At 46.0% G+C, this 24,541-nt stretch overlaps 1 protein-coding gene across 1 annotated transcript in view; it reads left to right on the top strand.

Moving 5' to 3' along the window:
* LOC137345674 (butyrophilin subfamily 1 member A1-like) overlaps positions 1-24,541 on the top strand; it is a 97,643-nt gene that overhangs the window by 27,022 nt on the left and 46,080 nt on the right. The window contains exons 5-6 of the mRNA XM_068008938.1: positions 16,450-16,569; positions 18,841-18,873. Coding sequence (XP_067865039.1) covers positions 16,450-16,569; positions 18,841-18,873 — 153 coding nt within the window. The remainder of the gene's footprint in view (positions 1-16,449; positions 16,570-18,840; positions 18,874-24,541) is intronic.

Raw genomic sequence — 24,541 nt, 5'->3', positions numbered from 1 at the left:
TGGGAAGCCAAATTGTTCCCAATCAAACAAAGAGAAAGATTTCAATGCAGGTTTTCTTGTGGTTATGTGTGATAGAATACTAACATGTCTGCAGCTGAAGCTAGTAGCTCACCAAGCCAGGGTGAAGTAACCTGGGATAAGTTAAAAGCACTGTCTATGGAGGAGTTGAGAATAATGGCTGAGCAGTGTGGGATCACTGTATGTGGCAAGGCGAGGAAGTCTGAACTCCTAAGACTGGTGGCCAACCATTTTTCCCTTGAATTTGAAGAAGCAGGAGCAGTGTTAGAAGTAGACTGTGACAGGGTATTGCTAGCAAAGATACAATTAGGACAAAAGAAACTTGAATTAGAAGAGAGAGAAAGAGAAAGAGACAGGAGAGGGAGAAAGAAAGAGCCTTCCAGAAAGAATGTGAAGAAAGATAGCTGAAACAGTTTGAGTTAACTAGGGGGCAACAGAGTAAGCCCAGTGAAAGCATAGCCAATACAGAGCAGTGTAATTCAGGGCTGCGTACAGAATTGTTATCTGTAAGTTGCTATCTCTACTAATCCCAAAATTCAATGAGGGAGACGTAGAAGCATTTTTTGTGTCTTTTGAGAAACTGGCAAGGCAGCTAAAATGGCCAGCTGAGACCTGACCTCTTTTATTACAAAGTAAGCTAACTGGAAAAACCCATGAGGTTTATTCCCTGTTGCCAGATGAGAGTTCGTCTGACATCTGACCAAATGTGCTATCCTTGGGGCATATGAATTAGTACCCGAAGCCTATCGCCAAAAATTTAGCACCCTCAAGAAGCAAACTAATCAAACTTATCTGGAGTTTGAAATAAGTAAGTAGCTGGCTTTTGACCAGTGGCTGAGGGCTCTTAAAGTGCAGCTCAGCTATGAGAATCTCAGAAGTAATTCTGTTAGAGGAATTTAAACACTCTCTCCCACTCTCCATAAAGACCCTTGCGGAGGAGCAGCGGGTTCAGAGAGCTTGGCAAGTGGCCATTTTAGCTGATGAGTTTGCTTTAATTTATAAGTCAGTTACCCAGGGGAGAATCTTTCCTGGTCACCCCCACAAATCCAAAAAGGGCAAAGGGTGGGAAGGTGACAGGAGCCCAAGCAGTCCTGGGAGAGAAAGAAAAGCAGGAGACACAGTGGGGCCTCCACTAGCCAACAAATAAGGTGCTGTGAGCAGAAGTGATACCCAGAGACCTGTGTGCTTCCATTGTAATAAGGCAGGGCATCTAAAAGCTGACTGCTGGAAACTAAAGGGAAAATCTGTAGGGTTAATCAGGGCACACCTGCTCAGTGAAGAAGGGACCCTGATGGGAAGCACAGCAGAACAAGCTGTGGCGTAACTGCAGTAAGAGTGAGACCCAGGAGGCTTACTACTACAGATGCAGGGAAAGTTAATAGGATTCCTAAAGGCTATCAGGGTTTTATGTTTGAAGGGAAAGTAATCACATACCCCTCGAGTGGGGCAGGCAAGCCCATGGTAATTCTCAGAGACTCAGAGGGCCACTAGATCCCCTTTACTGGGAAAAGGCCTGACCTTTCCCCCAGAGAGTGCAGTGAACACCAGAATGGTGGTGAATGGTATTGGAGGGCAGTGTATGCTTGTACCTGTACACCAGGTTCACCTGGAGTGCGACCTAATTTCGGGACCAGTGACCGTACGGATTGTCCCTAGTTTGCCTGTGGACGGTGTTGATCTCCTCCTATGTAATGATCTGACGGGGGTGAAGGTGGTAGTTTCCCCAGTAGTGAAAGAAAGACCGCAGGAGGTCAGAGAGTCAGGGCAGTGGCAGGAGACGGTCTCCTGTAGTTTCCCTGAATGTGTAATGAGTGAGGCCGTGATCAAACCAGCTCCCTCAGAGGAGACTGCATTGGCTCTGTAGGCAAATGACAATGAGGTCTGTCTGTCCAAGACTTTCTTTGGAAATTTAGAAGACCCAGGAAATGAATTAAATAAATTTTCCCTAGCTGAGGCTCAGCGAGCTGACCTGGTATTGTGAAAGTTAGAACAGGCTGTGCACTCTGAAAGTGAAGCAGAGGGAGTCCCTGATTGCTACTGTTTAAAGAATGAGGTACTGATGAGGAAATGGAGTTCTCCTCACAGACCTGAGAGCAAGGAGTGGACAGCGGTTCACCAGTTAGTGGTGCCACAGAGGTAACGGGGAGAAATATTAAGAAGGGCCCACGAGACTACAGTGGCTGTACATGCCGGTATACGAAAGAACAAAGGCCACATAAGACAGCAGTTTGATGGCCAAAACTGCACAAAGATGTGATGGAGTACTGCAGGAGTTGCCACATGTTCCAGGTCGAGAGAAAATATAAGATACAGCAAAAAAACATGCATTTCTCTCATTCATTCCATTCATTCATAAATCCGAAAACTTATTACAGTCTGTCTTTTCTTGGTGCCAGTGCAGCTTTAATTACCAATTTTTGGCATCCCAATAAACATGTGTCTTTTTGGGGACATTGTTCTTCAGTTTGCCCATTCCATGTCTCCCGAGGGTCTTTGTTCCTGTTGAGGTCTGAAAAGTGTTGTGGGGGGGGGGGCGCGGGGGGTAGATTTAATTAACCCTAAACTGGAATTTGTTTCCTCAGGAGAGTCAATAGTGGGTGGGTCTATCCTGAACTCTCTTTCAGTGCTTTGCTGAGTCATGCAAAGGCTTTTGACTTTAGGGGGATGGGTGGTTCTCTTTTTATGGATAAGGGGGATGGGGGAGTGGGGAACACTGAACGGGGAGTGGGGAACACTGAACGGGGAGTGGAGAACACTGAACGGGGAGTGGAGAACACTGAATGGGGAGTGGAGAACACTGGAGATACTGGGGTAGGGGGGTGAAGAGATACAGAGAAGGTGGGGTGAGAAGGAGACAGAGAGAGGGGTGAGAAGGAGACCAAGAGACACTGAGACAGCAAGGGGAGAGGGCAGGGAGAGAGTCAAGAGTCATTTACGAGGAGGCCATTCTATCCATTGAGCCCATGCTGGCTCTTCACGGAGCTATGCAATCAGTCCCACTCCCTGGTTCGATCCCCATAGCCCTGCAAGTCTATTTCTCTCAGGTGACCATCCAACTTCCTCTTGAAGTCACTGATCATCTCCACTTCCACCACCCTTGTGGGCAGCAAGTTCCAGGTCATTACTACCCTTAAACTCTAATATAGTTCATGCCTTCGAATATTCAACACACCCATGCTCACACAATACACACGTGCAAATAGGGACAGAAAAGAGGAGAGGAAAGTATAGTAGAGAGGGGTTTGAGGCAATTTAAGAAGAGTTTCTTGTTTACTGTGCTTCGAGCTCACTTGATTATAGGTGGTATTGCTTTTCGTTGGGGCCCAGTATTCTTAAACCTTGTTCACGTAGGAGATTTTTCTCTCTTTGAGGCTCATGTGTTTTCACAAGATTCAGTTCGCTGAGAGATGAGCAGGCGGACAGGAGAGAAGGTAATTCTTGTTTCAGTTCCAGGAGCACATGGCTTTCTCAGTTCAGATTCTGTTTATCCAATTTAAAACTCCCCTAGTTGGCCTGCCGGTGGTCACATGACCAGCTGGTTTGACCAGGTCTCTTCTGTGTATTGAGGCAGGGACTGGTTCCTCATTGTTCCAACACCATCTGTTACTATGCAAATGTCTTTCTAGTCAGGGGCTTGCAATTTTAAGTTTTAACGTTTATGTGGAAAAATAATGTGTGCCTCAGTCTTGGTAGGTGGTGGGGGTGGGGGGGGTGCGGGGCTTGCCTGACACCTTGCACCGAATACACACTCCATATCCCTCTTTTATTGCCCACATGGAAACTCTTCCACAGCCTGATCCCCCTCATATGTTGTGTATGAGTTATTGTGGCTCATTGACCTTTTGTGTCCACCAAAAATCTGAGGTTCTGTTCCATAGATTACCAGTGGGACACATTCACCTCCTTTGTCCAGAGTACAGCGAGTAATGATGGTCCTGAATGTTATCGTTGTGTTTATTGCATTCACCATCTTTCCAAGTATCAATACAAACATGCAGGTCCACATTTACACCTGTACGTAGAGCAAACGTAACATCTTAATAATCCTTAACCATTTTCATCTGATTAATATGGAACCACCTCAATTTTGTTTGTTTTTTTTGGACTGTGTGACATGTTCAATAAGTATACAGCTGGGTTTAATGTGTCAATTACAGTGTGGGGGCCGACCCAGTTCACATCAAAAGAGTGTTTTTGAGGGAGAAATTTTGTAACATTACTTGGTCTCTAACCCCATATTCGAATGGTTTGACTTTCTTGTCAAAACATTGTTTAACTTGATTTTGTGACCTTCCCAGGTTTTCTGCCACCAGTCTGTTCACTTTTTCCACATGCTCTATCATTGTCTGCAATCACGTCTGACTACACGGCTGTAATTTTAATGGTGTTCTATTCTCCAGAGTTACGTGTCCCGGTATCCGCATTTTTCTCCCAGTCATAGCCTCATATGGACTTATCCCCATTGCCTTGTGAGGGGATATCAAACATGGAGACATCATGTCAGCACATTGAGTGGGCTGTTCTGTACACAATTTGCTAACATGGTTTTTGAAGTTCAATTATCCCTTTCCACAATCCCTGATGATTGTGGGTGGTGAACAATGTGCAATTTCTGCCTTATTTAGAGCATGTCCTGCAGGGAGTAAATATTTCCCAGTAAAGTGTGGATCCTGGTCACTATCCACCTGTATCAGTATTCCCCACCTACAGAACACATCACTCAAAATGATTCATGTGACCGTATGTGCTTTATTGTTCCTGGTTGGGAAGGCCTCTATCCATTTTGTAAATTGGTCCACCTCCACAAGACCATACTCATGGATTCCCTGAGACTTTGTAAAGGGACCAATAAAATCAATCTGTAAGTGTGTCCATGGGCCATCAGGAGGAGGTTGTGACCAGTGTTAGGGTGTGATTAGAACAGGAAGGAGGATTAATTTGTAAACACGGTCGGTATCTATTGACATATTGTTCTACATGCTGTTCCATTTCCAGCACCAACAGGCACAGGTTAGCTTTTGTCGTGTAATATCGGCTGAGTAATGTCCAGCCGTTGGGTGAGAATGAAAGAGGACTAATATCTTCTCTTTAAGCTGAGGAAGAATGTAAACTACCCAAGAATCATCCTTATTTTTAATCATTAACAGGGAGGGGCCTCTTTTATTGTGGTTCTGAAACACTGTGGGGTTTGCCCAGCAGGTGGGCTGTGGTAGTGGACACCACTGTTGGTGCCATTCTGTGACCTGACCATATGGAGTGAACAAAGTTTGGAGTTCTGTCAAATTGATGGTTTTTGTTTTAGTAGCGACTGTTCCAACAGGTACCTGGGATCTGGATTTATCCATCATCCACCCTGATAATGATGATCCATTCTCTGTGGATTCCTTAACAAGTCAGTCGGCTGCATTGTTACCCTGACCGTTTGGTGATGAATCTTTCCAATGGGCTGTTACCTTTCCTACATGACAGGGGGAACTTGTTCCTGGAGAACTTCCCATAGATTACAGAGGAGACCAGAATGTAATAAAGGTTTACCATCTGATGGACAATAATCATTTTTGTGATACAGGAGCAAGACCGTAACTCCATTGCAACTATCAGACCAAATATTAATTGTTTACTATGCTGTGTATTGGACAGTGAGGATGACAGCTATCAGCTCTGATTGTTGGAATCCCATTGTCCAATCAGGCGCGTCTCTGTGAACTATGACACACCGGTTTTGGGATGGCCGTCAATGTAGTCGGGACGAGCCGTCCACACACACGTTCTGGGCTTCCAGAATAGTCCAGGCTTTTACTGGGTTTAATTCCTTCTCCACCACAGGTAATGGACACTGGTGTGGACTTCCCTCATAAGCAAACATCTGGGGAAAAGGAGTTGTTCATGTGGGGGTGATGTCCAAGTCTCACTGCAGTAACTCAAGTGTCCATTTGCTGATCCATTAAGAAGACACTTTAGTATCACTTGGTTTTAATAGAAGATTAAGGAGTGTGTGCGGTGAATGTAAAATCACTTTCTGTAGTCTGGTGATGTCAGTAAAGTGACTGTTCAGAAGGTAGTGAGTGGGTGACGTTCACCGGCTGAGTATATATTCTCTGTCCCTCTCAAAATACAGGAGGCAGATGCAATTTATTAATGTGCCATTTATCTGCTGTTCCTGACTTAAAACTGCTGTCAGGCTGGAAGGGGTGGAACTAACTTGCAGGTAGAAAGGCCTGTTAGAGTCTGGGGTGATCAGGACAGTAACCTGCATTGCTGTCTGTTTTAAGACATTCACTGATTCTGTGTGACTATCACCCACTGCTGGCTGAATATCTTCCTCATCACCTTTCAATAGTTCAAACACTGGCTTGGCCAAATCTGCAAAGTTCAGGATAAAACTTCTCTGATATCCTCCCAACCCCAGAAAGGATGGCAATGCCGTCTTCAATACAGGCAATGGGAGTCTCTGAATAACTTTGACCTGATGCTGATCCGGACTGAGTCCCATCGCAGAGATTTTTATCTCCAATAAGGTGACTTCACTCTGCACCAACTGAGCCTTTTTCAGGTTCACCTTCAATCCCACTTTCTGTAACAGATCAAAAAGTTCATTTAAAAGCAACAAATGCTCTTCGACAGTTTCTGTAACAAGGAGGAGGTCGTCTACATATTGGAGGAGAACCGATGGTTTTGAAAATACCTTCACAGTTTGTACCATATGCTGGTGGAATATTGACAGTGAGTTCTGGAAGTCTTGTGGTAGATATGTAAAAGTAGACCCTTGCCCCTCGAATGTAAAAGTGAATTTATACTGGTCCACCTGAGCAACTGGGATACTCCAAAAACCATTCACTGTGTCAAGTGTAGAGAAAACAGTAGCTTTGGGAGGGACAGATGTTAACAGACAAGGAGCCTGACTAACGGTCGGGTTCTGTCGTGGGGAAGCTTTGTTTAATGTTCAATAGTCAATAGTAAATCTCCATGAATCATCTGTCTTCCTAACAGGCCGTATAGGAGAGTTAATAGTGAAAGATCTTTTATGTAATATCCCCTGTTTTTCCAATGAGACAATGACTGATCACAAACACAGAATACTCTCCCTCGGAATACGTTACTGTTTACAGGAGCGATGGGGGCGGGCCATTAATTTGAATTTCACCAGACATCCTTCCACAATCGTGTTTAGACTCAGCAAAAGCTGCTACATGATCAGTGATTAAAGCATGAACAGCAGGCAGTGTGTGAGTCAGTAAAGCAATGGGTTCAGGCTGTTTAATGGCAAATACTGAGTGAGTGTCTGAAATTTGTACAATGTCCCCTGATCCTGAACTAACCCATAAACAGTTTTGATTGTAATGCACAATAGCTGTCAGTGTGTGGAGAGGATCACTGTCCAAAATTCCCTTTTCATTGGTCATATACATATACACAGTTTGACAATCTATACTGGGATCATGCCCAAAGTAAAACTGATACTATCTCTGGGGTAAGCTGAAACTTTAGTGCCTGTAACACCAGTGATAGTGAAGCAGATTTTCCCTGTCACAAGATGGTGCGAGGGTGTGGGGTGTGTAAAATTGTGACAGATGAACCAGTGTCTATCGGCATATTTTACTGTCTGACCCCAGGCAGCAAAGTGGAAACAACCAGTCGACCGTGACCGTCTCGTCTGAACCCCACCTCAGACCAGGCTGGCGGGGCCAGACCCCGTCAGTCAGGGTTTCCAGTCCCATGTGAAGGTGCACTCGTGGTTTGTGCCACGGGACATCCTGATGTTTGGGTGGTTACCAAGGCCTGTATAATAACAGACATTTTTTACAAATTAGAGTCCAATGCATCTATTTTAGTTTCTATAGTACTGGACAGGTGTGAGGTCTAAGGGGGTGGATTTGATCATTGTTAAATCTCCCACCCTGGTTCCCGACTGTTTACTGCTCCAGTTTGACAGAATTATAGCACACTGCTGACTGTTTAAGGTGTGGTGCAGATGGAAGGGCGTGGGGTCTTTCTACTATTTGGATGGGTTTCCCTTTCTGGGAATCCTGTCTCTGGCTTTTATCATACATCCAAGCAGTGTTTGCTTCACGTAGATCAGTCCAGAGTGAGTTGTAACGAACAGTATGACCTCGGGCTGTTTGTAAGGCAGGCTGTATATCTTTCAGATATACTTTTTTAAAAGTAGCTTCATCTTTTCCGTTCAGAGTCTTACCATTGGGATTTCCCTGTAACATCTCATAAATAATGTATAGTCAGTCACCGAATACAGTGGGGCTTTCATGAGGGCCCTGTTTAGTTTGATATATCTTTTCCCCCAGGTCTATGTTATCTATTCTCAAAGCAGTGATCATATCATTCAGGGCAGTATCCCAGTTAAAAACAATAAAAGGAAGATTACCTCACTAATCTGAGGTAAGAGTGGACAAGATAACGTTCTTCATATCACTGTCTTCGAGACTGGGTGGTAATTCTGAAACACCTACAAGTGCTGTCTTAGGTCTATGGGACATGTTTGTGGGTTGATTGGTCCTAATTGTTAAACACATGCCTGTAGTTTGGAATAGTCTAAGGGTTGGGATCATCCTCTGGACCCTGGCGGAATTGCTCCTTGCCCCTCATTCCCATTTCCCGGTAGTGGATTTGGGGGATTTTCTCCCAGTCCCACAGCTGGACTATTAGGAACCACTTGAGTTCTAATTCAGACACTAACTGGATTTTCTGTATTTGGGAAATCAAGCGGAGCTTTCCCTTCACAGGGGATTTTTGGGATTTCCTCTTTGTTACTATTGAAATAGGGCAGAGGACCTGACACAGAAGGAGAGGCTGGGGAGGATATAAATTTTCACAAGATTCATCAAATTCCAGCCCATAATCTGGGTAAAGGTCTCCCATGGTTACTGCCACTACAATTGCATTTTGTTTTCCCAGCTGTTTCTCTAACTGGTGAATGGTAGCAGGACAGTGTCAGTGAACTTTATCTTACAGGGGAGTGAACACCATTCTGGATTCACGTCTGCGGCTGCAGAAATGCCTGTCAATTCCCCGAACTATCGAATCTCCTGTCACTCTGGCTCTTCCAGTCTTCCTTGTGCCCCTCCCCCGTGCAGCTGAACCATCCATGGTGCCATGGCCTTGTCTCTGGCTGCACTCCCCAGGTGAACCATCACCTTCCTCAGTATTCAGTACTGAATACCTGTTGGAGAGTGAGACACACTCAGGGGTCTCCTGCACTACCTGTCTGTTTCTTCTTGGTTGCCTGGTGGTCACCCATTCCCTCTCTCCCTGCCGACTCTTAAGCTGTGGGGTGACCACATCTATAAACGTGCTATCCAAGAAGCTCTCATCCTCACGGATACGCACAGTGACACCAGCTGTTGTTCAAGTTCCACAACCCGGAGCTCGAGCTGCTGCACCTTTACAATCGATGTCAACGGTTTAGATGAAGGGATCGAGTGTAATGATCGAGTGTGCTGACAATACAAAGTTAGGTGGAAAAGTTAGCTGTGAAGAGGACACAGAGGTTACAAAAGGATTTAACCAGAACAAGTGAGGAGGCAGGAACGTAGCAGATGGAATATAATGTGGAAAATGTGAAGTTATCCACTTTGGTAGGAAAAATAGAAAAGCAGAATATTTTTTAAATGATGAGAGACTGAGAAACGTTATTATTCAGATCTGGGTGTCCTTGTACATGAATCACAGCAAGTTAAAGTGCAGGTACAGAAAGCAATTAGGGAAGCAAATGGCATGTTAGACTTTATTACAAAGGGATTGGAGTAAAAGAGTAAAGAAGTCTTACTGCAGTTGTATGGGGCCTTGGTGAGGCCACACCTGCAGTACAGTGTACATATCTGGTCTCCTTATCTAAGAAAGGATTTACCTGCCTTAGAGGGAGTGCAACAAAGGTTCGCTAGGTGGATTTCTGGGATGATGGGCTTGTCCTGTGAGGAGACATTGAGTGGACTGGGCTGATATTCCTAGAGTTTAGAAGAATGAGAGCTGATCTCATTGAAACATAGATAATTTTCAGAGGCTTCACAGGATCAGTGCTGGGAGGATGTTTCCCCTGGCTGGGGAATGTAGAACTAGGGATCACAGTGTTGTGACCGAGGCAGGAGGAGTGCACTGTCTTTTCTAGTTCCACTTCTCCACAGATCACAACATATATTTAAATGTTTACCCGGTTACTGGTACAGCCAATCACAGACTCTATTTTTTTTTATCCCAGATTAAAATACACCATCCAGGTTTCTTTAATAAACAACAAAATTATCAGTTTATTACAAAACAAGACTTAATCAGTAACAAAGCAAACATTAACACACAGATTGAAATATGAAAGTTCCCTTTTTAAATTCCCCAATTACACTTGCACACATTGGGAAAAATACAGAAATTCTCTCTGCAGAGGTCTGTTACAAAAAGACAAAAAGAGACTACTATTGGCTAAATATTTGCTAATTTTTGCCAAAGAAAGAGAAGATATGGAAGGAAGTTCGTTGTCCCTTTTATGGTCTGGCGTCCAGGTATACGGAGATGGGTCACTGGGATCATTTCAGAAGCAATCCGTTCTGGAGATGTCGTGAATTATTCTAGTCGGCTTTCCAGGAGAAAAATGGCATCAGGGTTTTTCCAGCAGCACACTCTTGAATTGTAGGATTTTTCTCAGCTTCTCAGGAGTTCTGCAGCACCAGGGATTTTAGCTCCCTCACACTGGATTTTTGCAGGATTTCTGCAAAGAGTCAGAGAAGGAGGTGAGCTGGCTGGTTTCTTTTTCCCTTGGCAGGAAAACACCAACTATCTGCAAACAGTTCACATCCAACTAAACTGAAAACAATGTCCAAACCCCAAACAAAGAGTCGACCTCCTGACCTCCATAAAGCTTAACATGTGACTTCTCTGTAACCATTATCCCAAGTCACCAAGGGTTCTGTTGTTTTCTGAGCCCAAATCACAGGTGGTTTCTGGCACAGGTTGTTTTCAAACAACATCTCAAGTGTCCTTTTGGTGAACTTGGTAAAAAAAACATATCCATGGAATCTTTTCAGTTTTAACACTTTAATGGGAGCTGGTTCAATGGTATCAGAAGTAAGGGCTTTGGTTACATTGGGTGGGTCAAGGGTGATGGGTTCAGGCTGGAAGGTTGCAGGAGGAGGTTGGAAGTTGGGAGACTTGCTCTAAATTGTACACACACCATTTTCTCCAATGCTAATGCAAACAACGTGGCCACTCAAAGATAGCAAGGAGAGTGTGAGGAGACAAATAATAGTGGGAGTATCTTCCACCTGGCTGCAATTTGAAGGCATTTAAAAGTGAACTGCTCATTGCCTCGATGTTTCAGCTGACTGGTAACAGAGGGCTGAATTTCAACACCCTGCTTATTTATTGTTCAGAAAAGCCGCAGCAACTTGGGTCTCATACACCCAATTTGTCCAGTACCACGGGAAGGAGAGCAGAGGGAGAGACTAAGGAGGGCTCTTCTCCCTCAGTACATGATGCGGGAACGCCAGCAACAGGCAGAACAGGAGGGTGAGGATGCTCCGAATGATAACATCCAGGAACGGCCTTATCACAGACGGGCACTGGCACATCATCACATCCTCAGGACAAGGACAAATTACCCCCAAATATCAGAGAGGCAATGCCAGAGACGCCTGAGGATGTCAAGTGAAATGGTCACAGAAATTTGTAGGATCCTGCGGCATGACCTGCAGCCATTTGGGTTTGGTAGGCATCCCATGCCAGTTGCCTTGACGGTGACTGCGACACTCAATTTGTTTGCTAGTGGGTCCTTCCAGGGATCAATGGATGACATATGTGGCATATCACAGTCTGTGACCCACAGGTGTATCAAGGCGGTGACCAGTGCTCTTTCTCGAAGTGCCGATGATTTCATCTACTTACCTCTATACTAGGACAGCCAGGCAGCAAGCTCTATGGCCTTTGGTGCCATCGCTGGATTCCGAGGAGTGCAAGGGGTGATCGACTGTACTCACGTGGCCATTAGAGCTCCCTGGGACCAGCCTGCTGTATTTGTGAATCACAAAGCCTTCCACTCTTTAAATATACAACTGGTTTGCAACCACAGGAGAAGAATAATGCAGGTTTTTGCACGTTTTCAGGGAGCTGTCATTACTCCTACATTGTGATGAATTCACAGCTGCCAGCAATATTTGAGGAACCAGCCGAAGTAGACGGCTGGATCCTGGGTGACATGGTACATCATCCCCAAAGTGCTGCTGTAGAGAGGTATAATGCCACTTACACATCCACCAGAGCCAGGACCGAACACACCATTGACATGCTGAAAATGCGATTCCACTGCCTGGACCGGTCTGGAGGGGTTCTTCAGTACACACTGCAGAGGGTGTCACGAGTAATCATTGGCTGCTGTACCTCGCACAATCTGGCAATTAGACACGGCAACATTCTGCAGGTGGAGGACCAGGAGGAACACCAGTCCTCCTCAGATGGGGATGACAGTGAAGAGGGTGAGGAGGACGGCAACAATGCCAACAATGCAGTTATAGATAAAAGGGCCATGGAGAGACATAGAAGGGACATCAGGGAGAACCTCATATTTACACGTTTCAGCCAACAATAAGCCACTTCATCAAGGAACGTTAGTAGGAGAAAGAAAATTCCCCAAATATATTCACATACACATGAGGTCATCTTCATTGCTGGAATCAAAAGGAAGGGCTGTTCTGACAACAGCACATGACCCTGCAGTGGAGATGTACCTGACGGCCTGTATCCTATAAACTTCATTAAAAGAGACCTGTGTCTCCATTGGAAGAATTGTCCAGCATCAAGGCATTAACCAGCACACGTAGGAAGCTACAACTTTTCTGCACTTTGATGTGACCGGCAGATGAAATCTTTGCTGTGCGACAATGGAACCGAGAATACACCAATGCAAGGAAAGTAAGGGTGTGACCACAGAACCAGAAATGTAAGGTATGTTAGTAGTGAAAAGAGTGATTAACCATCAAACAACAAACAACCATCATTGAAGACTGAAGATTCAAATGTCAATGATAAATGGAGACTGGGAACTTTCTGAAATGCTTTGCAAACATCAATGTGTTCCTGCCATTGGTCTCCAATGAACATTTTCCTTTTCATCTGAAACCAAGCAAATGATTTACGAGAGTGCATCAAATACTAAAGTAAATAAAGATGTATTTAAACTTCTGGAAGATGTGTACAATATTTACAGTATCTTTGTGCTCAGAACTGTTTCTTTTTACGTTTTCTCACACTATGTCTAGGTGCTACCCTGACATTAGCAGCTGAGCTGGAGGCAGTCTGCTCAGTGCACTGCCCCAGTGCTGTGGATGACCGTGGTGGGCGTCCACTGGAAGAACGGGGCCTTGATGGCTCCATCATACTGGGGGTCTGCAGCACTGGTGAGTGAGTATCCCATGTGTGCTCGCCTGCTGGAGATAAGAGTCAATGTCGGAGGGGAGGACAAGAGGCTGTTTACTCTGGGGGTGTCCTGAGAGGAAGGCCCCAGGGAAGCTGGCATGCGCTCGTCCTCCATCTGTGTGCACAATGGCACCTGCCTGTCTCCCTGAGGGGAAGGAGCACCTGGAGGGAGGTTCAGGTTCCTCGTCTCCCTCTCGCTTAGACTCTGTTGCATGGAGCCCACGGCAACAGCGATGGGGCACAGGTCAGATCAAATATGGCTCGGGTGCTCAACCAGACTCACCACGGAGCTCACCAGACTCTGGACTGAGGAAGCCATACACTCATATACCTGGGACATGGCAGACGTCATAGCTTGCATGGACTCCTCCATGACACGCACAAAGCCACACACGACCTCAGGCATCTCCGACATATTTCCCACATGGCTTTGCTGCACATCCAGCAGACTTCTCATAGCAACAGTCAAAGGATCACCGTGAGCGAGGGGCTGAGCAGGGGCCTGATCCCCAGCAGTCCTCCGATTGTCAGGGGACCCGGCTGGCACATGCTCCATCAGCTGCTGGGACGTGTCTGTGTCGTGCACACCAGATTGTGACCCAGATTCTAATCTTAAATCCCCCGCAGACCGTGTGGATGTATCTGCGCTGGTGGAGGTGGGAGAAGAGGCAGGTGACGGTGCACCCTCTGGGGAATTGGCTTCTTCTTCCTCTTCAGAGGAGGTGTCTTGGGCCTCGTGGCGTTCACTCGAGTGTGGACACCTGCAGTGGAGACACAAACAGAGGCACATTAATCACCAACTGAGTATGAGTTCACGCACTTCCCTTTATTGTTCACATATGGCTGCAAGACTGAAGATGACATTTCATCTTTATTGAGGACCTTGCCTCGCCATCTGTAATTGACCTGCCTCCATCCTCTCACAATTTCTACAGTCTCCTCTTCAGCCGCTGTCTGGACTCTGATGTCTGGAACACCTCCACCTGTCTTTGCCCACTCGCTGGTTGTGGGTGCGTTTATCCTGCAGGAGACAGTGCAGAAATAATGACATGTCAAAAGGTGAATCGCAACCATTGTAAACATCACTCGTTCAGGACTGACTTTCACACAACACATCCAAGCACATCAACAATGCCAATCGTCACCTTTGCGCACAATCGTTTAGTGTACGGCACCAAGGCTGTTCACACATTCCACTGCATTCCTTGTCTGCCCTCTGTCTTGAAGAGATGGAGTCAGGGAGAAAAACAATGAAACAGCTTTGCCAAGACCACTTACCCTCACCAATCCGAGCAAGTCATTGTTACGTTTGGAACACTGAACCCAGGTTCTCCGTGTCACCCCACAGTTCGAGATCTCCTCTGCTTCCTCCACCCAGGCTGCCTTGGTCAGGTGGGAGGGTCTTCTGACTCCATCTGCAGGGAAGTGGACCTCCTGCCTTTCCCTGATGGCCTGGAGGAGAACCTGCAGGGTGACATCACTGAACCATGGGCAGAGACACTGCCTGCTGGCTGACATCTGCTTTGCTTCTGCTGCAAAAGAAATAAATAATATGAAGTTGGTGCTAGATTACAAAAATTAAGGGAGGCAAAAGCATTTTGAATTAAATACAAACTTTACTTCAGGTTCCAGTGCAGAGACTTACATGACAGGAAGACTGCTGATCTTTGCGGCTGCAAACACAATGTTTTATCGCCGTGGCGATCATGGTGCTTTTGACCCAGTGACAGTGGTTCCACCAATGAAAGGATGCCCCACCGCATAAATCCTACGTGCCCCCGTGCCTGTCACCGCACAGTTCATTTACATTTAAATCGCTTGTGAAACAGGAATAATGGCGGAAGCAGAAGTTACGCCAACTTCCGGTCACAGTGTCGGGAACGCCGCAGATCTCATAAAATCCCAGCCATTGTTTATAAACCTAGGCCGGAACAATTTTCCGGCTTCTGTATCTCTGTGTGCCTCATGTCTCTGTGTGCGCCGTGTCTCTGTGTGCGCCGTGTCTCCGTGTGTGCCGTATCTCCATCTGTGCCGTATCTCTCTTTGTGCCGTATATCTCTCTGTGCCATATCTCTCTGTGTGCCTTGTCTCTGTGTGCGCCGTATCTCTGCGTATGCCGTGTCTCCGTGTGCGGCGTGTCTCCGCGTGCGCCATGTCTCTGTGTGAGCTGTGTCTCTGACTGTACCTTATCTCTGTGTGCGCCGTGCCTCCGTGTGTGCCGTATCTCTGTCTGTGCCATGTCTCCATCTGTGCCTTGTCTCTGTGTGTGCCCTGTCTCCGTGTGTGCCCTGTCTCCATGTGTGCCCTGTCGCCGTGTGTGCCGTATCTCCATGTGTGCCGTACCTCTGTGTGTGCCGTACCTCTGTGTGTGCCGTACCGCCGTGTGTGCCGTACCTCCGTGTGTGCCGTTTCTCTGTGTATGCTGTGTCTCTGAATGTGCCGTCTCTTTGAGTGTGCTGTATCTCTGTCTGTGCTGTATCTCTTTGTGTGCCGTATCTCTGTGTGTGCCGTATCTCTGTGTGTGCTGTGCTGCTCCAGCCCCCAACTTCTGCTGCTGACTCCACCATAATTCACAGCATCAGGGGGAGGTTCCACAATTTAAATGGCTTTGGCAGCTCGGGGCACAGTTAGAACACCCTGTCAGACAGAGGTCAGAAAGTGTGGGAGTGTCAGTCCCACCAGATCCAGAATACAAGTTTAAAGGGGAAACTAAAAATGCTTTTTTGGCTGAGAAAACACCAATGTCCTGAGAGAGGCAACAATAATAATAAACATCAGTGACAGTGATTGAAGTGGGCAGAGGTTCCATTCTCAACAGGACATTTAATAACATTCAATGCTGGTATTTCTGTCTGTTCAGTGGATTCCTGTTGAAGTTACGGCAGGAAGCTGCCAGAACAACTGTGGGTTTTCCACTTCATGAACTTTTACTATATTGGATATTCTGAGAGAATGATTTCCATATGGTATATGTTGCTGATAATATCATTATCTAATTCACTGCTGTTTACTTTACAGGTGACATCTTCCCTGTTGACCCTGCCTGGCCTGTGCCATTGCTCGTGACCCTTTGTCTTCTAATTGCAGCTTTGTCTGCTGTGATTTATTGGAATGTGAAACAATATCGACGTATTAAAGGTACATTCTCAATGTAACTGAAAAATGACAATATATATCGACAGGCCTGGAAATCCAGTGGGGGTTCTCCCAGTCTCCCACTGAAAATTCAGTGGAAACCTGGAGGAATCCCTACAGAAACAGAATAAAAACCAGGTATCACTGAGGGCTCTGCCGATCTTCCATTGAAGTTAGACTGGGAGACAAGAGGAACCCTGTGGAATTTCAGGACTGCAGATTTAAACCAGTGAAATGTGGAAAGTAGACCAGCTTTATTTCATTATTGAATGTTTGTTTGGGGGTCGGGTGGGGCGGGGGAGGGGCTGCGGTGGGTGGGTGTAGGAGACTGAACAATAAAGTGAAAAATAAAGGAATAGTTACAATTCCCACTTTTCTGTGAAATAGAAAACTCTCTTGAATTTTCAGTATTTTGAATAACTTTCACAGTTAGGTTGCCTATTAAATAATCTGCAATTTTGTTCCTCTTATTGTAAGTATGTTTTTAACATTTTCTTGTGAAAACAAGAATAATCCAGAGTAACATCAATAAATGGAGCTCTGTTCTACCTTTTTGCTTTTTCATTAATTCATGAAACTATTTTTTTGTTTGCCTCTGCACCAAGAAGATAGGTTAGATTTCCCACTTCCAGTGAATATCAGAAAATCACTAGAGTAATAGATGGTAAATCTCAGGATGGAAATGCACAGTTTCCTGATGAATTCCAGAATTGGTGCACTGGAATATTTACTCATTAAGAATCCAGATCAAATTCCTCCTTATTCAAATCAATAGAAAAGAATATCAGACGGAGTAAATCCCTGTGTTCAAGTAAATTCCTTCCCACGGCACCTTCTCATCCAAGCACAGGAGATGCAACAGCTGCCCTTTTACTTTTTCCCTTCCCACCATCCAAACCCCCAAACACTCCTTCCAGGTGATACAGTGATTTACTTGTATTCCTTTCAATTTAGTATACTGTATTCACTACTCACAATGCAGTCTCCTCTACATTGGGGAGGCCAAACACAGATTAGCCGATCATGTTGTGGAACATCTCCATTCAGTTTGCAAGTATAACCCTGAGCTTTCAGTCATATTAATTGCCCACCTCTCTCTGACCTCTCTGTCCTCGGTCTCCGACACTGATCTAATGAAGCTCAATGCAAGCACAAGGAACAGCAATTCATCTTTTCATCAGGAACTTTACAGCCTTCTGGACTCTACACTGAGTTCAATAATTTCAGACAATAATCACTGCCCCCAATTTTTTATTGTTATGTTTTCAGTTTTTTTTTGTTTTTGATTGGTAGCTGATTATGTTTCTGTTATTCCCATTTACACCTCCTCCAGACCCAGATTTTGTTTCTTTACTTGTCTCATTACCATCCCTTTTGTTAATATTTCCTGCCTTCCATCCTATCACAGATCTTCCCTTTTGTTCTTTCCTCCCCTCCTCCCTTTCCTTGCGTCTGTACTTGTTGGTATCCTGAAACGTTAACTCCGTTTCTCTCTCCACAGATGCTGCCATACCTGCTGCATTTTCTGTTTTTATTTCAGACTTCCAGCATTTGCAGTATTTTGCTTTTGTTTAATGAAGTAATCTGCGGGAATTTTATGTTGGATGGGAAGCCCCGCCCACCAGCCAAAAAGTTGAGGGTGAACCTGCCTCTGCCAGGCCTGGGTGCCATGCCAGGATTTAATGTGCCCCCGGTGTTTAATTGGCCTTGGGCAGGACTTCCACCCATTTGAAGCAGGAGGTCCCACCTCCAAGAGCTGCCGGCCAATCTGCAGGCCAGCAGCTCTCCAACCCAGCAGCGCCACCGGGAGTGGTGGCCACTGCTGGAACTGCACCCAGCCGCCGCAGGGTCGTGGACACCGGCCCGGAAAAAAGGGGAGTGTCTGGGGCCTCGCCGGGGACAATCGGCCAGGCCCCGGTGAGGCGAAGAGGTGCGTGGAGTGTAGTGCAGTGGGTGAAGTTGGGGCATGGGAGGACCCTCCATCGGGCACAGGGTGCTCAATCAGGCGGGCCTCCTCCTGGGGGACCTCAGCTGCTGGGAGGAGGCCCTTAAGAGCCTTGATTGGCCTGGGGTGGTTGGGCCGATTCTCGCCTCTGCCACCCCTTGTAAAATTGCGGGGGGGGGGTGGGGAAGGGATCGGGAACGGCACCCCCCGCCTCCCACTCAATCTTACAACACCACTGCCCCCCCACACCAGTCCGCTCCTGCGGGGGGCGTAAAAGTCCAGCCATCATTTCGACTATTCACCACAATGTTTTTGTTGTGTCTTTCCAGAGCTAGAACTTCGGAAATCTATCGTAGCATTTGGTAAGAATTCAATATTGAATTATACACAAACTGCAAAGAATGTTAATTTTGGAGTAATTGCAAGTTTAATTCAGTTTGTAGCATTTTCTATCCATTAAGATCGGTTATTTCTACATAGAATCACAGAATTGTTACAGTGCAGAAGTGGGCCATTCGGCCCATCGTGTCCACACTGACTCTCTGAAGGAGCAATTGCCTCAGTTCCATTCTCCTGCCTTCTCCCCATAACCCTTCACATTCTTCCTTTTCATATAAATAGGATAATTCCATTTTGAATGCTTCAATTGAACCTGCCTCCAACACTTTCTCAGGCAGTGCATTCCAGACCTTAACCACTCACTGTGTGAAAAAGTTTTTCCTCATGTCACTTTTGCTTCTCTTATCAAATACTTGAAATCTGTGCCCTCTCGTTCTCGATCCTTTCACGAGTGGGAACAGTTTCTCTCTATTTATTCTGTCCAGACCCCTCATGATTTTGAATACCTCTATCAAATCACCTCTCAGCCTTCTCTTCTCTAAGGAAAACAGTTCTAACTTCTCCAATCTATCTTCATACCTTAAATTCCTTCATCCCTGGAACCATTCTCATGAATCTTTTCTGTACTCTCTCCAATGCCCTCATGTCTTTCCTCAAGTGCAGTGCCCAGAATTGAACACAATACTCCAGCTGAGGCCGAACTAGTGTCTTATTCAAGTTCAACATAACTTCCTTGCTCTTGTACTCTATGCCCCTATTAATAAAACCCAGGATACTGTATGCTTTATTAACTGCTCCCTCAACCTGTCCTGCCACCTTCAATGACTTATGCACATATACACCTAGGTTCCTCTGCTCCTGCACCCCTTTTAGAATCTCCAAGTTCTTCCTACCAAAATGAATCACCTCACATTTCTCTGCATTGAACTTCATCTGCCGCCTGTCTGCCCATTCTGCCAGCATGTCTATTTCCTTTTGAGGTTCTACACCTGTTCACAATGCTTCCAAGTTTCATATCATCTGCAAACTTTGAAATTGTGCCCTGTTCACCAAGGTCTAGGTCATTAATATAGATCAGGAAAAGCAAGGGTCCCAACACTGATCCCCGGGGAACTCCGGAACAAACGACAAACCTTCCTCCAGCCCGAATTCACTCAGCCAATTTCGTATCCATGTTTCTACTGTCCCTTTTATTCCATGAGCTACAAGTTTGCTCACAATTCTGTTGTGTGGCACAGTATCAAACGCCTTTTGAAAGTCCATGTCCACTACATCAACAACATTGCCCTCATCAACCCTCTCTGTTACCTCCTCAAAAAACTCCAGCAAGTTAATTAAACATGATTTTGCCCTGAGAAATTCATGCTGGTTTTCCTTAATTAACTCACATTTGGACATGCGACTATTGATTTTGTCCCAAATTATTTTTTCTAGATGTTTTTCCACCACCCAAGTTAAACTGACTGACCTGTAGTTGCTGGGCTTATCTTTACACCCTTTTTTGAACAAGGGTGTAACGTTTGTAATTCTCCAGTCCTTGGGCACCACCCCTGAGTCTAAGGAAGACTGGAAATTATGGCCAGTGCCTCTGTGATTTCCACCCTCACTTCACTCAGTATCCTTGGATGCATCTGATCCAGCCCTGGTGCTTTATTCACTTTAAATGCAGACAGCCGATCTAATACTTCCTCTTTTATCAATTTTAAATCCTTCTTGTGTCTGATTTGCTTCCTCTTCCAACATTGCCTGGGTTGCATCTTCTTCCTTGGTAAAGACAGATGCAAATTATTCATTTCATACCTCAGCTATGCCCTCTGCCTCCATGTGTAAATCCCCTTTCTGGTCCCTAATCGGCCCCACTCCTCCTATTATCATCCTTTTACTATTAATATGCCGATAGAAAACTTAGGGATTTTCTTTAATGCTAGCTGCCAGTCTCTTTTCATGATCTCTTTCGACCTTCTATATTCAGCCTGGTTCTCAATAGTATTTTCTACCTGGCATCTGTCATAAGCACACTTTTTCTTCTTTATCTTAATCTCTACCTCTTTTGTCATCCAGAGAGCTCTGGATTTGTTTGCTCTACTTTTCCCCTTCGAGGGAACAAATCTTGACTGTGCCCGAACTATCTCTTCTTTGAAGGTAGCCCACTGTTGATCTCCCAGTTTTCCTGCCAGCTATTGACTCCAGGTAATTCACCCCAGCTCCATTCTTACACCATTGAAGTTGGCCTTCCCCCAGTTAATTATTCTCACCCTGGATTGCTCTTTGTCCTTTTCCATAGTCAGTCTAAACCTTATGATACAATGATCACTGTCCCCTAAATGCTGTCCTACTGATACTTGATCCACTTGGTCCACCTCATTTCCAAGAACCAGGTCTCGCAGTCCTTCCTTTCTCATTGGACTAGTAACATACAGTTGCAGAAGATTTTCCTGAACACACTCTAGAAACTCTTGCCCCTCACTGCCCTTTACACTACTACTATCCCTGTCTATATTGGGATAATTAAAGTCCCCCATTAAAACTACCCTATAATTTTTGCACCGCTCTGTAATTTCCCTGCAAATTTGTTCCTCCACGTCCTTCCCAATTGCTGGTGGCCAATAGACAACACCGAGTAATGTAACTGCACCTTTTTTATTCCTTAGCTCTAGCCAAATTGATTCTGTTTTTGACCCCGCTGGGACATCCTTTTTCTCCAGCACTGCAATGCTCTCCTTAATCAATACTGCCACTCCTCCCCCTTTTTTCCCTTTCCAATCTTTCCTGAACACCTTGTATCCAGGAATATTTACCATCCAGTCCTGCCATTCTTTGAGCCAGGTCTCTGTTCCAGCGACAACATCATATTAGGGGAGGCGGTGGCGTAGTGGTATTATCACTGGACTAGTAACCCAGAGACCCAGAGTATTGATCTGGAGACATGGGTTCAAATCCCACCACAGCAGAAGGTGGAATTTGAATTCAATTAATAAATCTGGAATTAAAAAGCTAGTCTAATGATGGCCATGAAACCATTGTCGATTGTTGGAAAAACCCATCTGGTTCACTAATGTCCTTTAGGGAAGGAATTCTGCTGTCCTTACCTGGTCTGGCTTATATGTGACTCCAGACCCACAGCAATGTGGTTAACTCTTACATGCCCTCTGAAATGGCCTAGCAAACCAGTCAGTTGTACCTAACCGCTGGACGGACCACCCGGCATCGACCGAGGCACTGGAAACGACAACGGCAAACTCAGCCCCGTTGATCCTGCAAAGTCCTCCTTACTAACATCTGGGGGCTTGTGCCAAAGTTGGGAGAGCTGTCCCACAGACTATGTCAAGCAACAGCATGACATAGTCATACTAACAGTATCATAACTTACAGACAATGTCCCAGACACTGCCATCACCGTCCCCGGGTATGTCCTGTCCCACTGGCAGGACAGACCCAGCAGAGGTGGCAGCACAGTGGTCTACAGTAGGGAGGGAGTTGCCCTGGGAGTCCTCAACATCAACTACCGACCTCATGAAGTCTCATGGCATCAGATTAAACATGGGCAAGGTAACCTCCTACTGATTACCACCTACCGCCCTCCCTCAGCTGATGAGTCAGTACTCCTCCATGTTGAACACCATTTTGAGGAAGCACTGAGGGTGGCAAGGGCGCAAAATGTACTCTGGGTGGGGCACTTCAATGTCCATCACAAAGAGTGGCTCGGTAGCACCACTACTGACCGAGCTGGCCGAGTACTAAAGGACATAGCTGCTAGACTGGGTCTGCGGCAGGTGGTGGGGGAACCAACACGAGGGGAAAACATACTTGACCTCGTCCTCACCAATCTGCCTGCCGCAGATGCTTCTGTCCATGACGGTATTGGTAGGAGTGACCACCGCACAGTCCTTGTGGGGACGAAGTCCTGCCTTCATATTGAGGATACCGTCCATCGTGTAGTGTGGCACTATCACCGTGCTAAATGGGATAGATTTCGAACAGATCTAGCAATGCAAAACTGGGCATCCATGAGGTGCTGTGGGCCATCAGCAGCAGCAGAATTGTACTCAACCACAATCTGTAAGCTCATGGCCCGGCATATCCCCCACTCGTCCATTACCATCAAGTCAGGAGACCAACCCTGGTTCAATGAAGAGTGCAGGAGGGCATGCCAGGAGTAGCACCAGGCATACCTCAAAATGAGGTGTCAACCTGGTGAAGCTACAACCCAGGACTACTTGCATGCCAAACTGCGTAAGCAGCATGCGATAGACAGAGCTAAGTGATCCCATAACCAACGGATCAGATCTAAGCTCTGCAGTCCTGCCACATGCAGTTGTGAATGGTGGTGGATAATTAAACAACTAACTGGAGGAGGTGGCTCCACAAATATCCCCATCCTCAATGATGTGGGAGCCCAGCACATCAGTGCAAAAGATAAGGCAGAAGCATTTGCAACAATCTTCAGCCAGAAGTGCCGGGTTGATGATCCATCTCGGCCCCCTCCTGAAGTCCCCAGCATCACAAATGCCAGACTTCAGCCAATTCGATTCACTCCGTGTGATATCAAGAAACGACTGAAGGCACTGGATACTGCAAAGGCTATGGGTCCTGACAATATTCCAGCAATAGTACTGAAGACCTGTGCTCCAGAACTTGCCGCACCCCTATCCAAGCTGTTCCAGTATAGCTACGAAATGGGCATCAACCCTGAAATGTGGAAAATTGCTCAGGTATGTCCTGTACACAAAAAGCAGGACAAGTCCAACCCGGCCAATTACCGCCCCATCAGTCTACTCTCAATCATCAGTAAAGTGATGGAAGGTGTCATCAACAGTGCCATCAAGCGGCACTTGCTTAGCAATAATCTGCTCAGTGATGCTCAGTTTGGGTTCCGTCAGGGCCACTCAGCTCCTGACCTCATTACAGCCTTCGTTCAAACATGGACAAAAGAGCTGAACTCAAGAGGTGAGGTGAGAGTGACTGCCTTTGACATCAAGGCAGCATTTGACCTAGTATGGCATCAAGGAGCCCGAGCAAAACTGAGGTCAATGGGAATCAGGGGAAAACTCTCTGCTGGTTGGAGTCATACCTAGCGCAAAGGAAGATGGTTGTGGTTGTTGGAGGTCAATCATCTGAGCTCCAGGACATCACTGCAGGAGTTCCTCAGGGTAGTGTCCTAGGCCCAACTATCTTCAGCTGCTTCATCAATGACCTTCCTTCAATCATAAGGTCAGAAGTGGGGATGTTCGCTGATGATTGCACAATGTTCAGCACCATTTGCGACTCCTCAGATACTGAAGCAGTCCGTGTAGAAATGGAGCAAGACCTGGACAATATCCAGGCTTGGGCTGATAAGTGGCAAGTAACATTTGCGTCACACAAGTGCCAGGCAATGAATCGCTCCAACAAGAGAGAATCTAACCATCTCCCCTCGACATTCAACGGCATTACCATCACTGAATCCCCCACTATCAACATCCTCAGGGCTGCCATTGACCAGAAACTGAACTGGAGTAGCCATATAAATACCGTGGCTACAAGAGCAGATCAGAGGCTCGGAATCCTGCAGCGAGTAAGCCTGTCCAACATCTACAAGGCACAAGTCAGGAGTGTGATGGAATACTCTCCACTTGCCTGGATGGGTGCAGCTCCAACAACACTCAAGAAGCTCGACACCATCCAGAACAAAGCAGCCTGCTTGATTGGCAC

Source organism: Heterodontus francisci, chromosome 29 (assembly GCF_036365525.1).
Source record: "Heterodontus francisci isolate sHetFra1 chromosome 29, sHetFra1.hap1, whole genome shotgun sequence".
Classification (NCBI taxonomy): domain Eukaryota; kingdom Metazoa; phylum Chordata; class Chondrichthyes; order Heterodontiformes; family Heterodontidae; genus Heterodontus; species Heterodontus francisci.
Note: the sequence above shows the minus strand (reverse complement) of the source record. Positions and strands in the feature narration are given on the sequence as shown.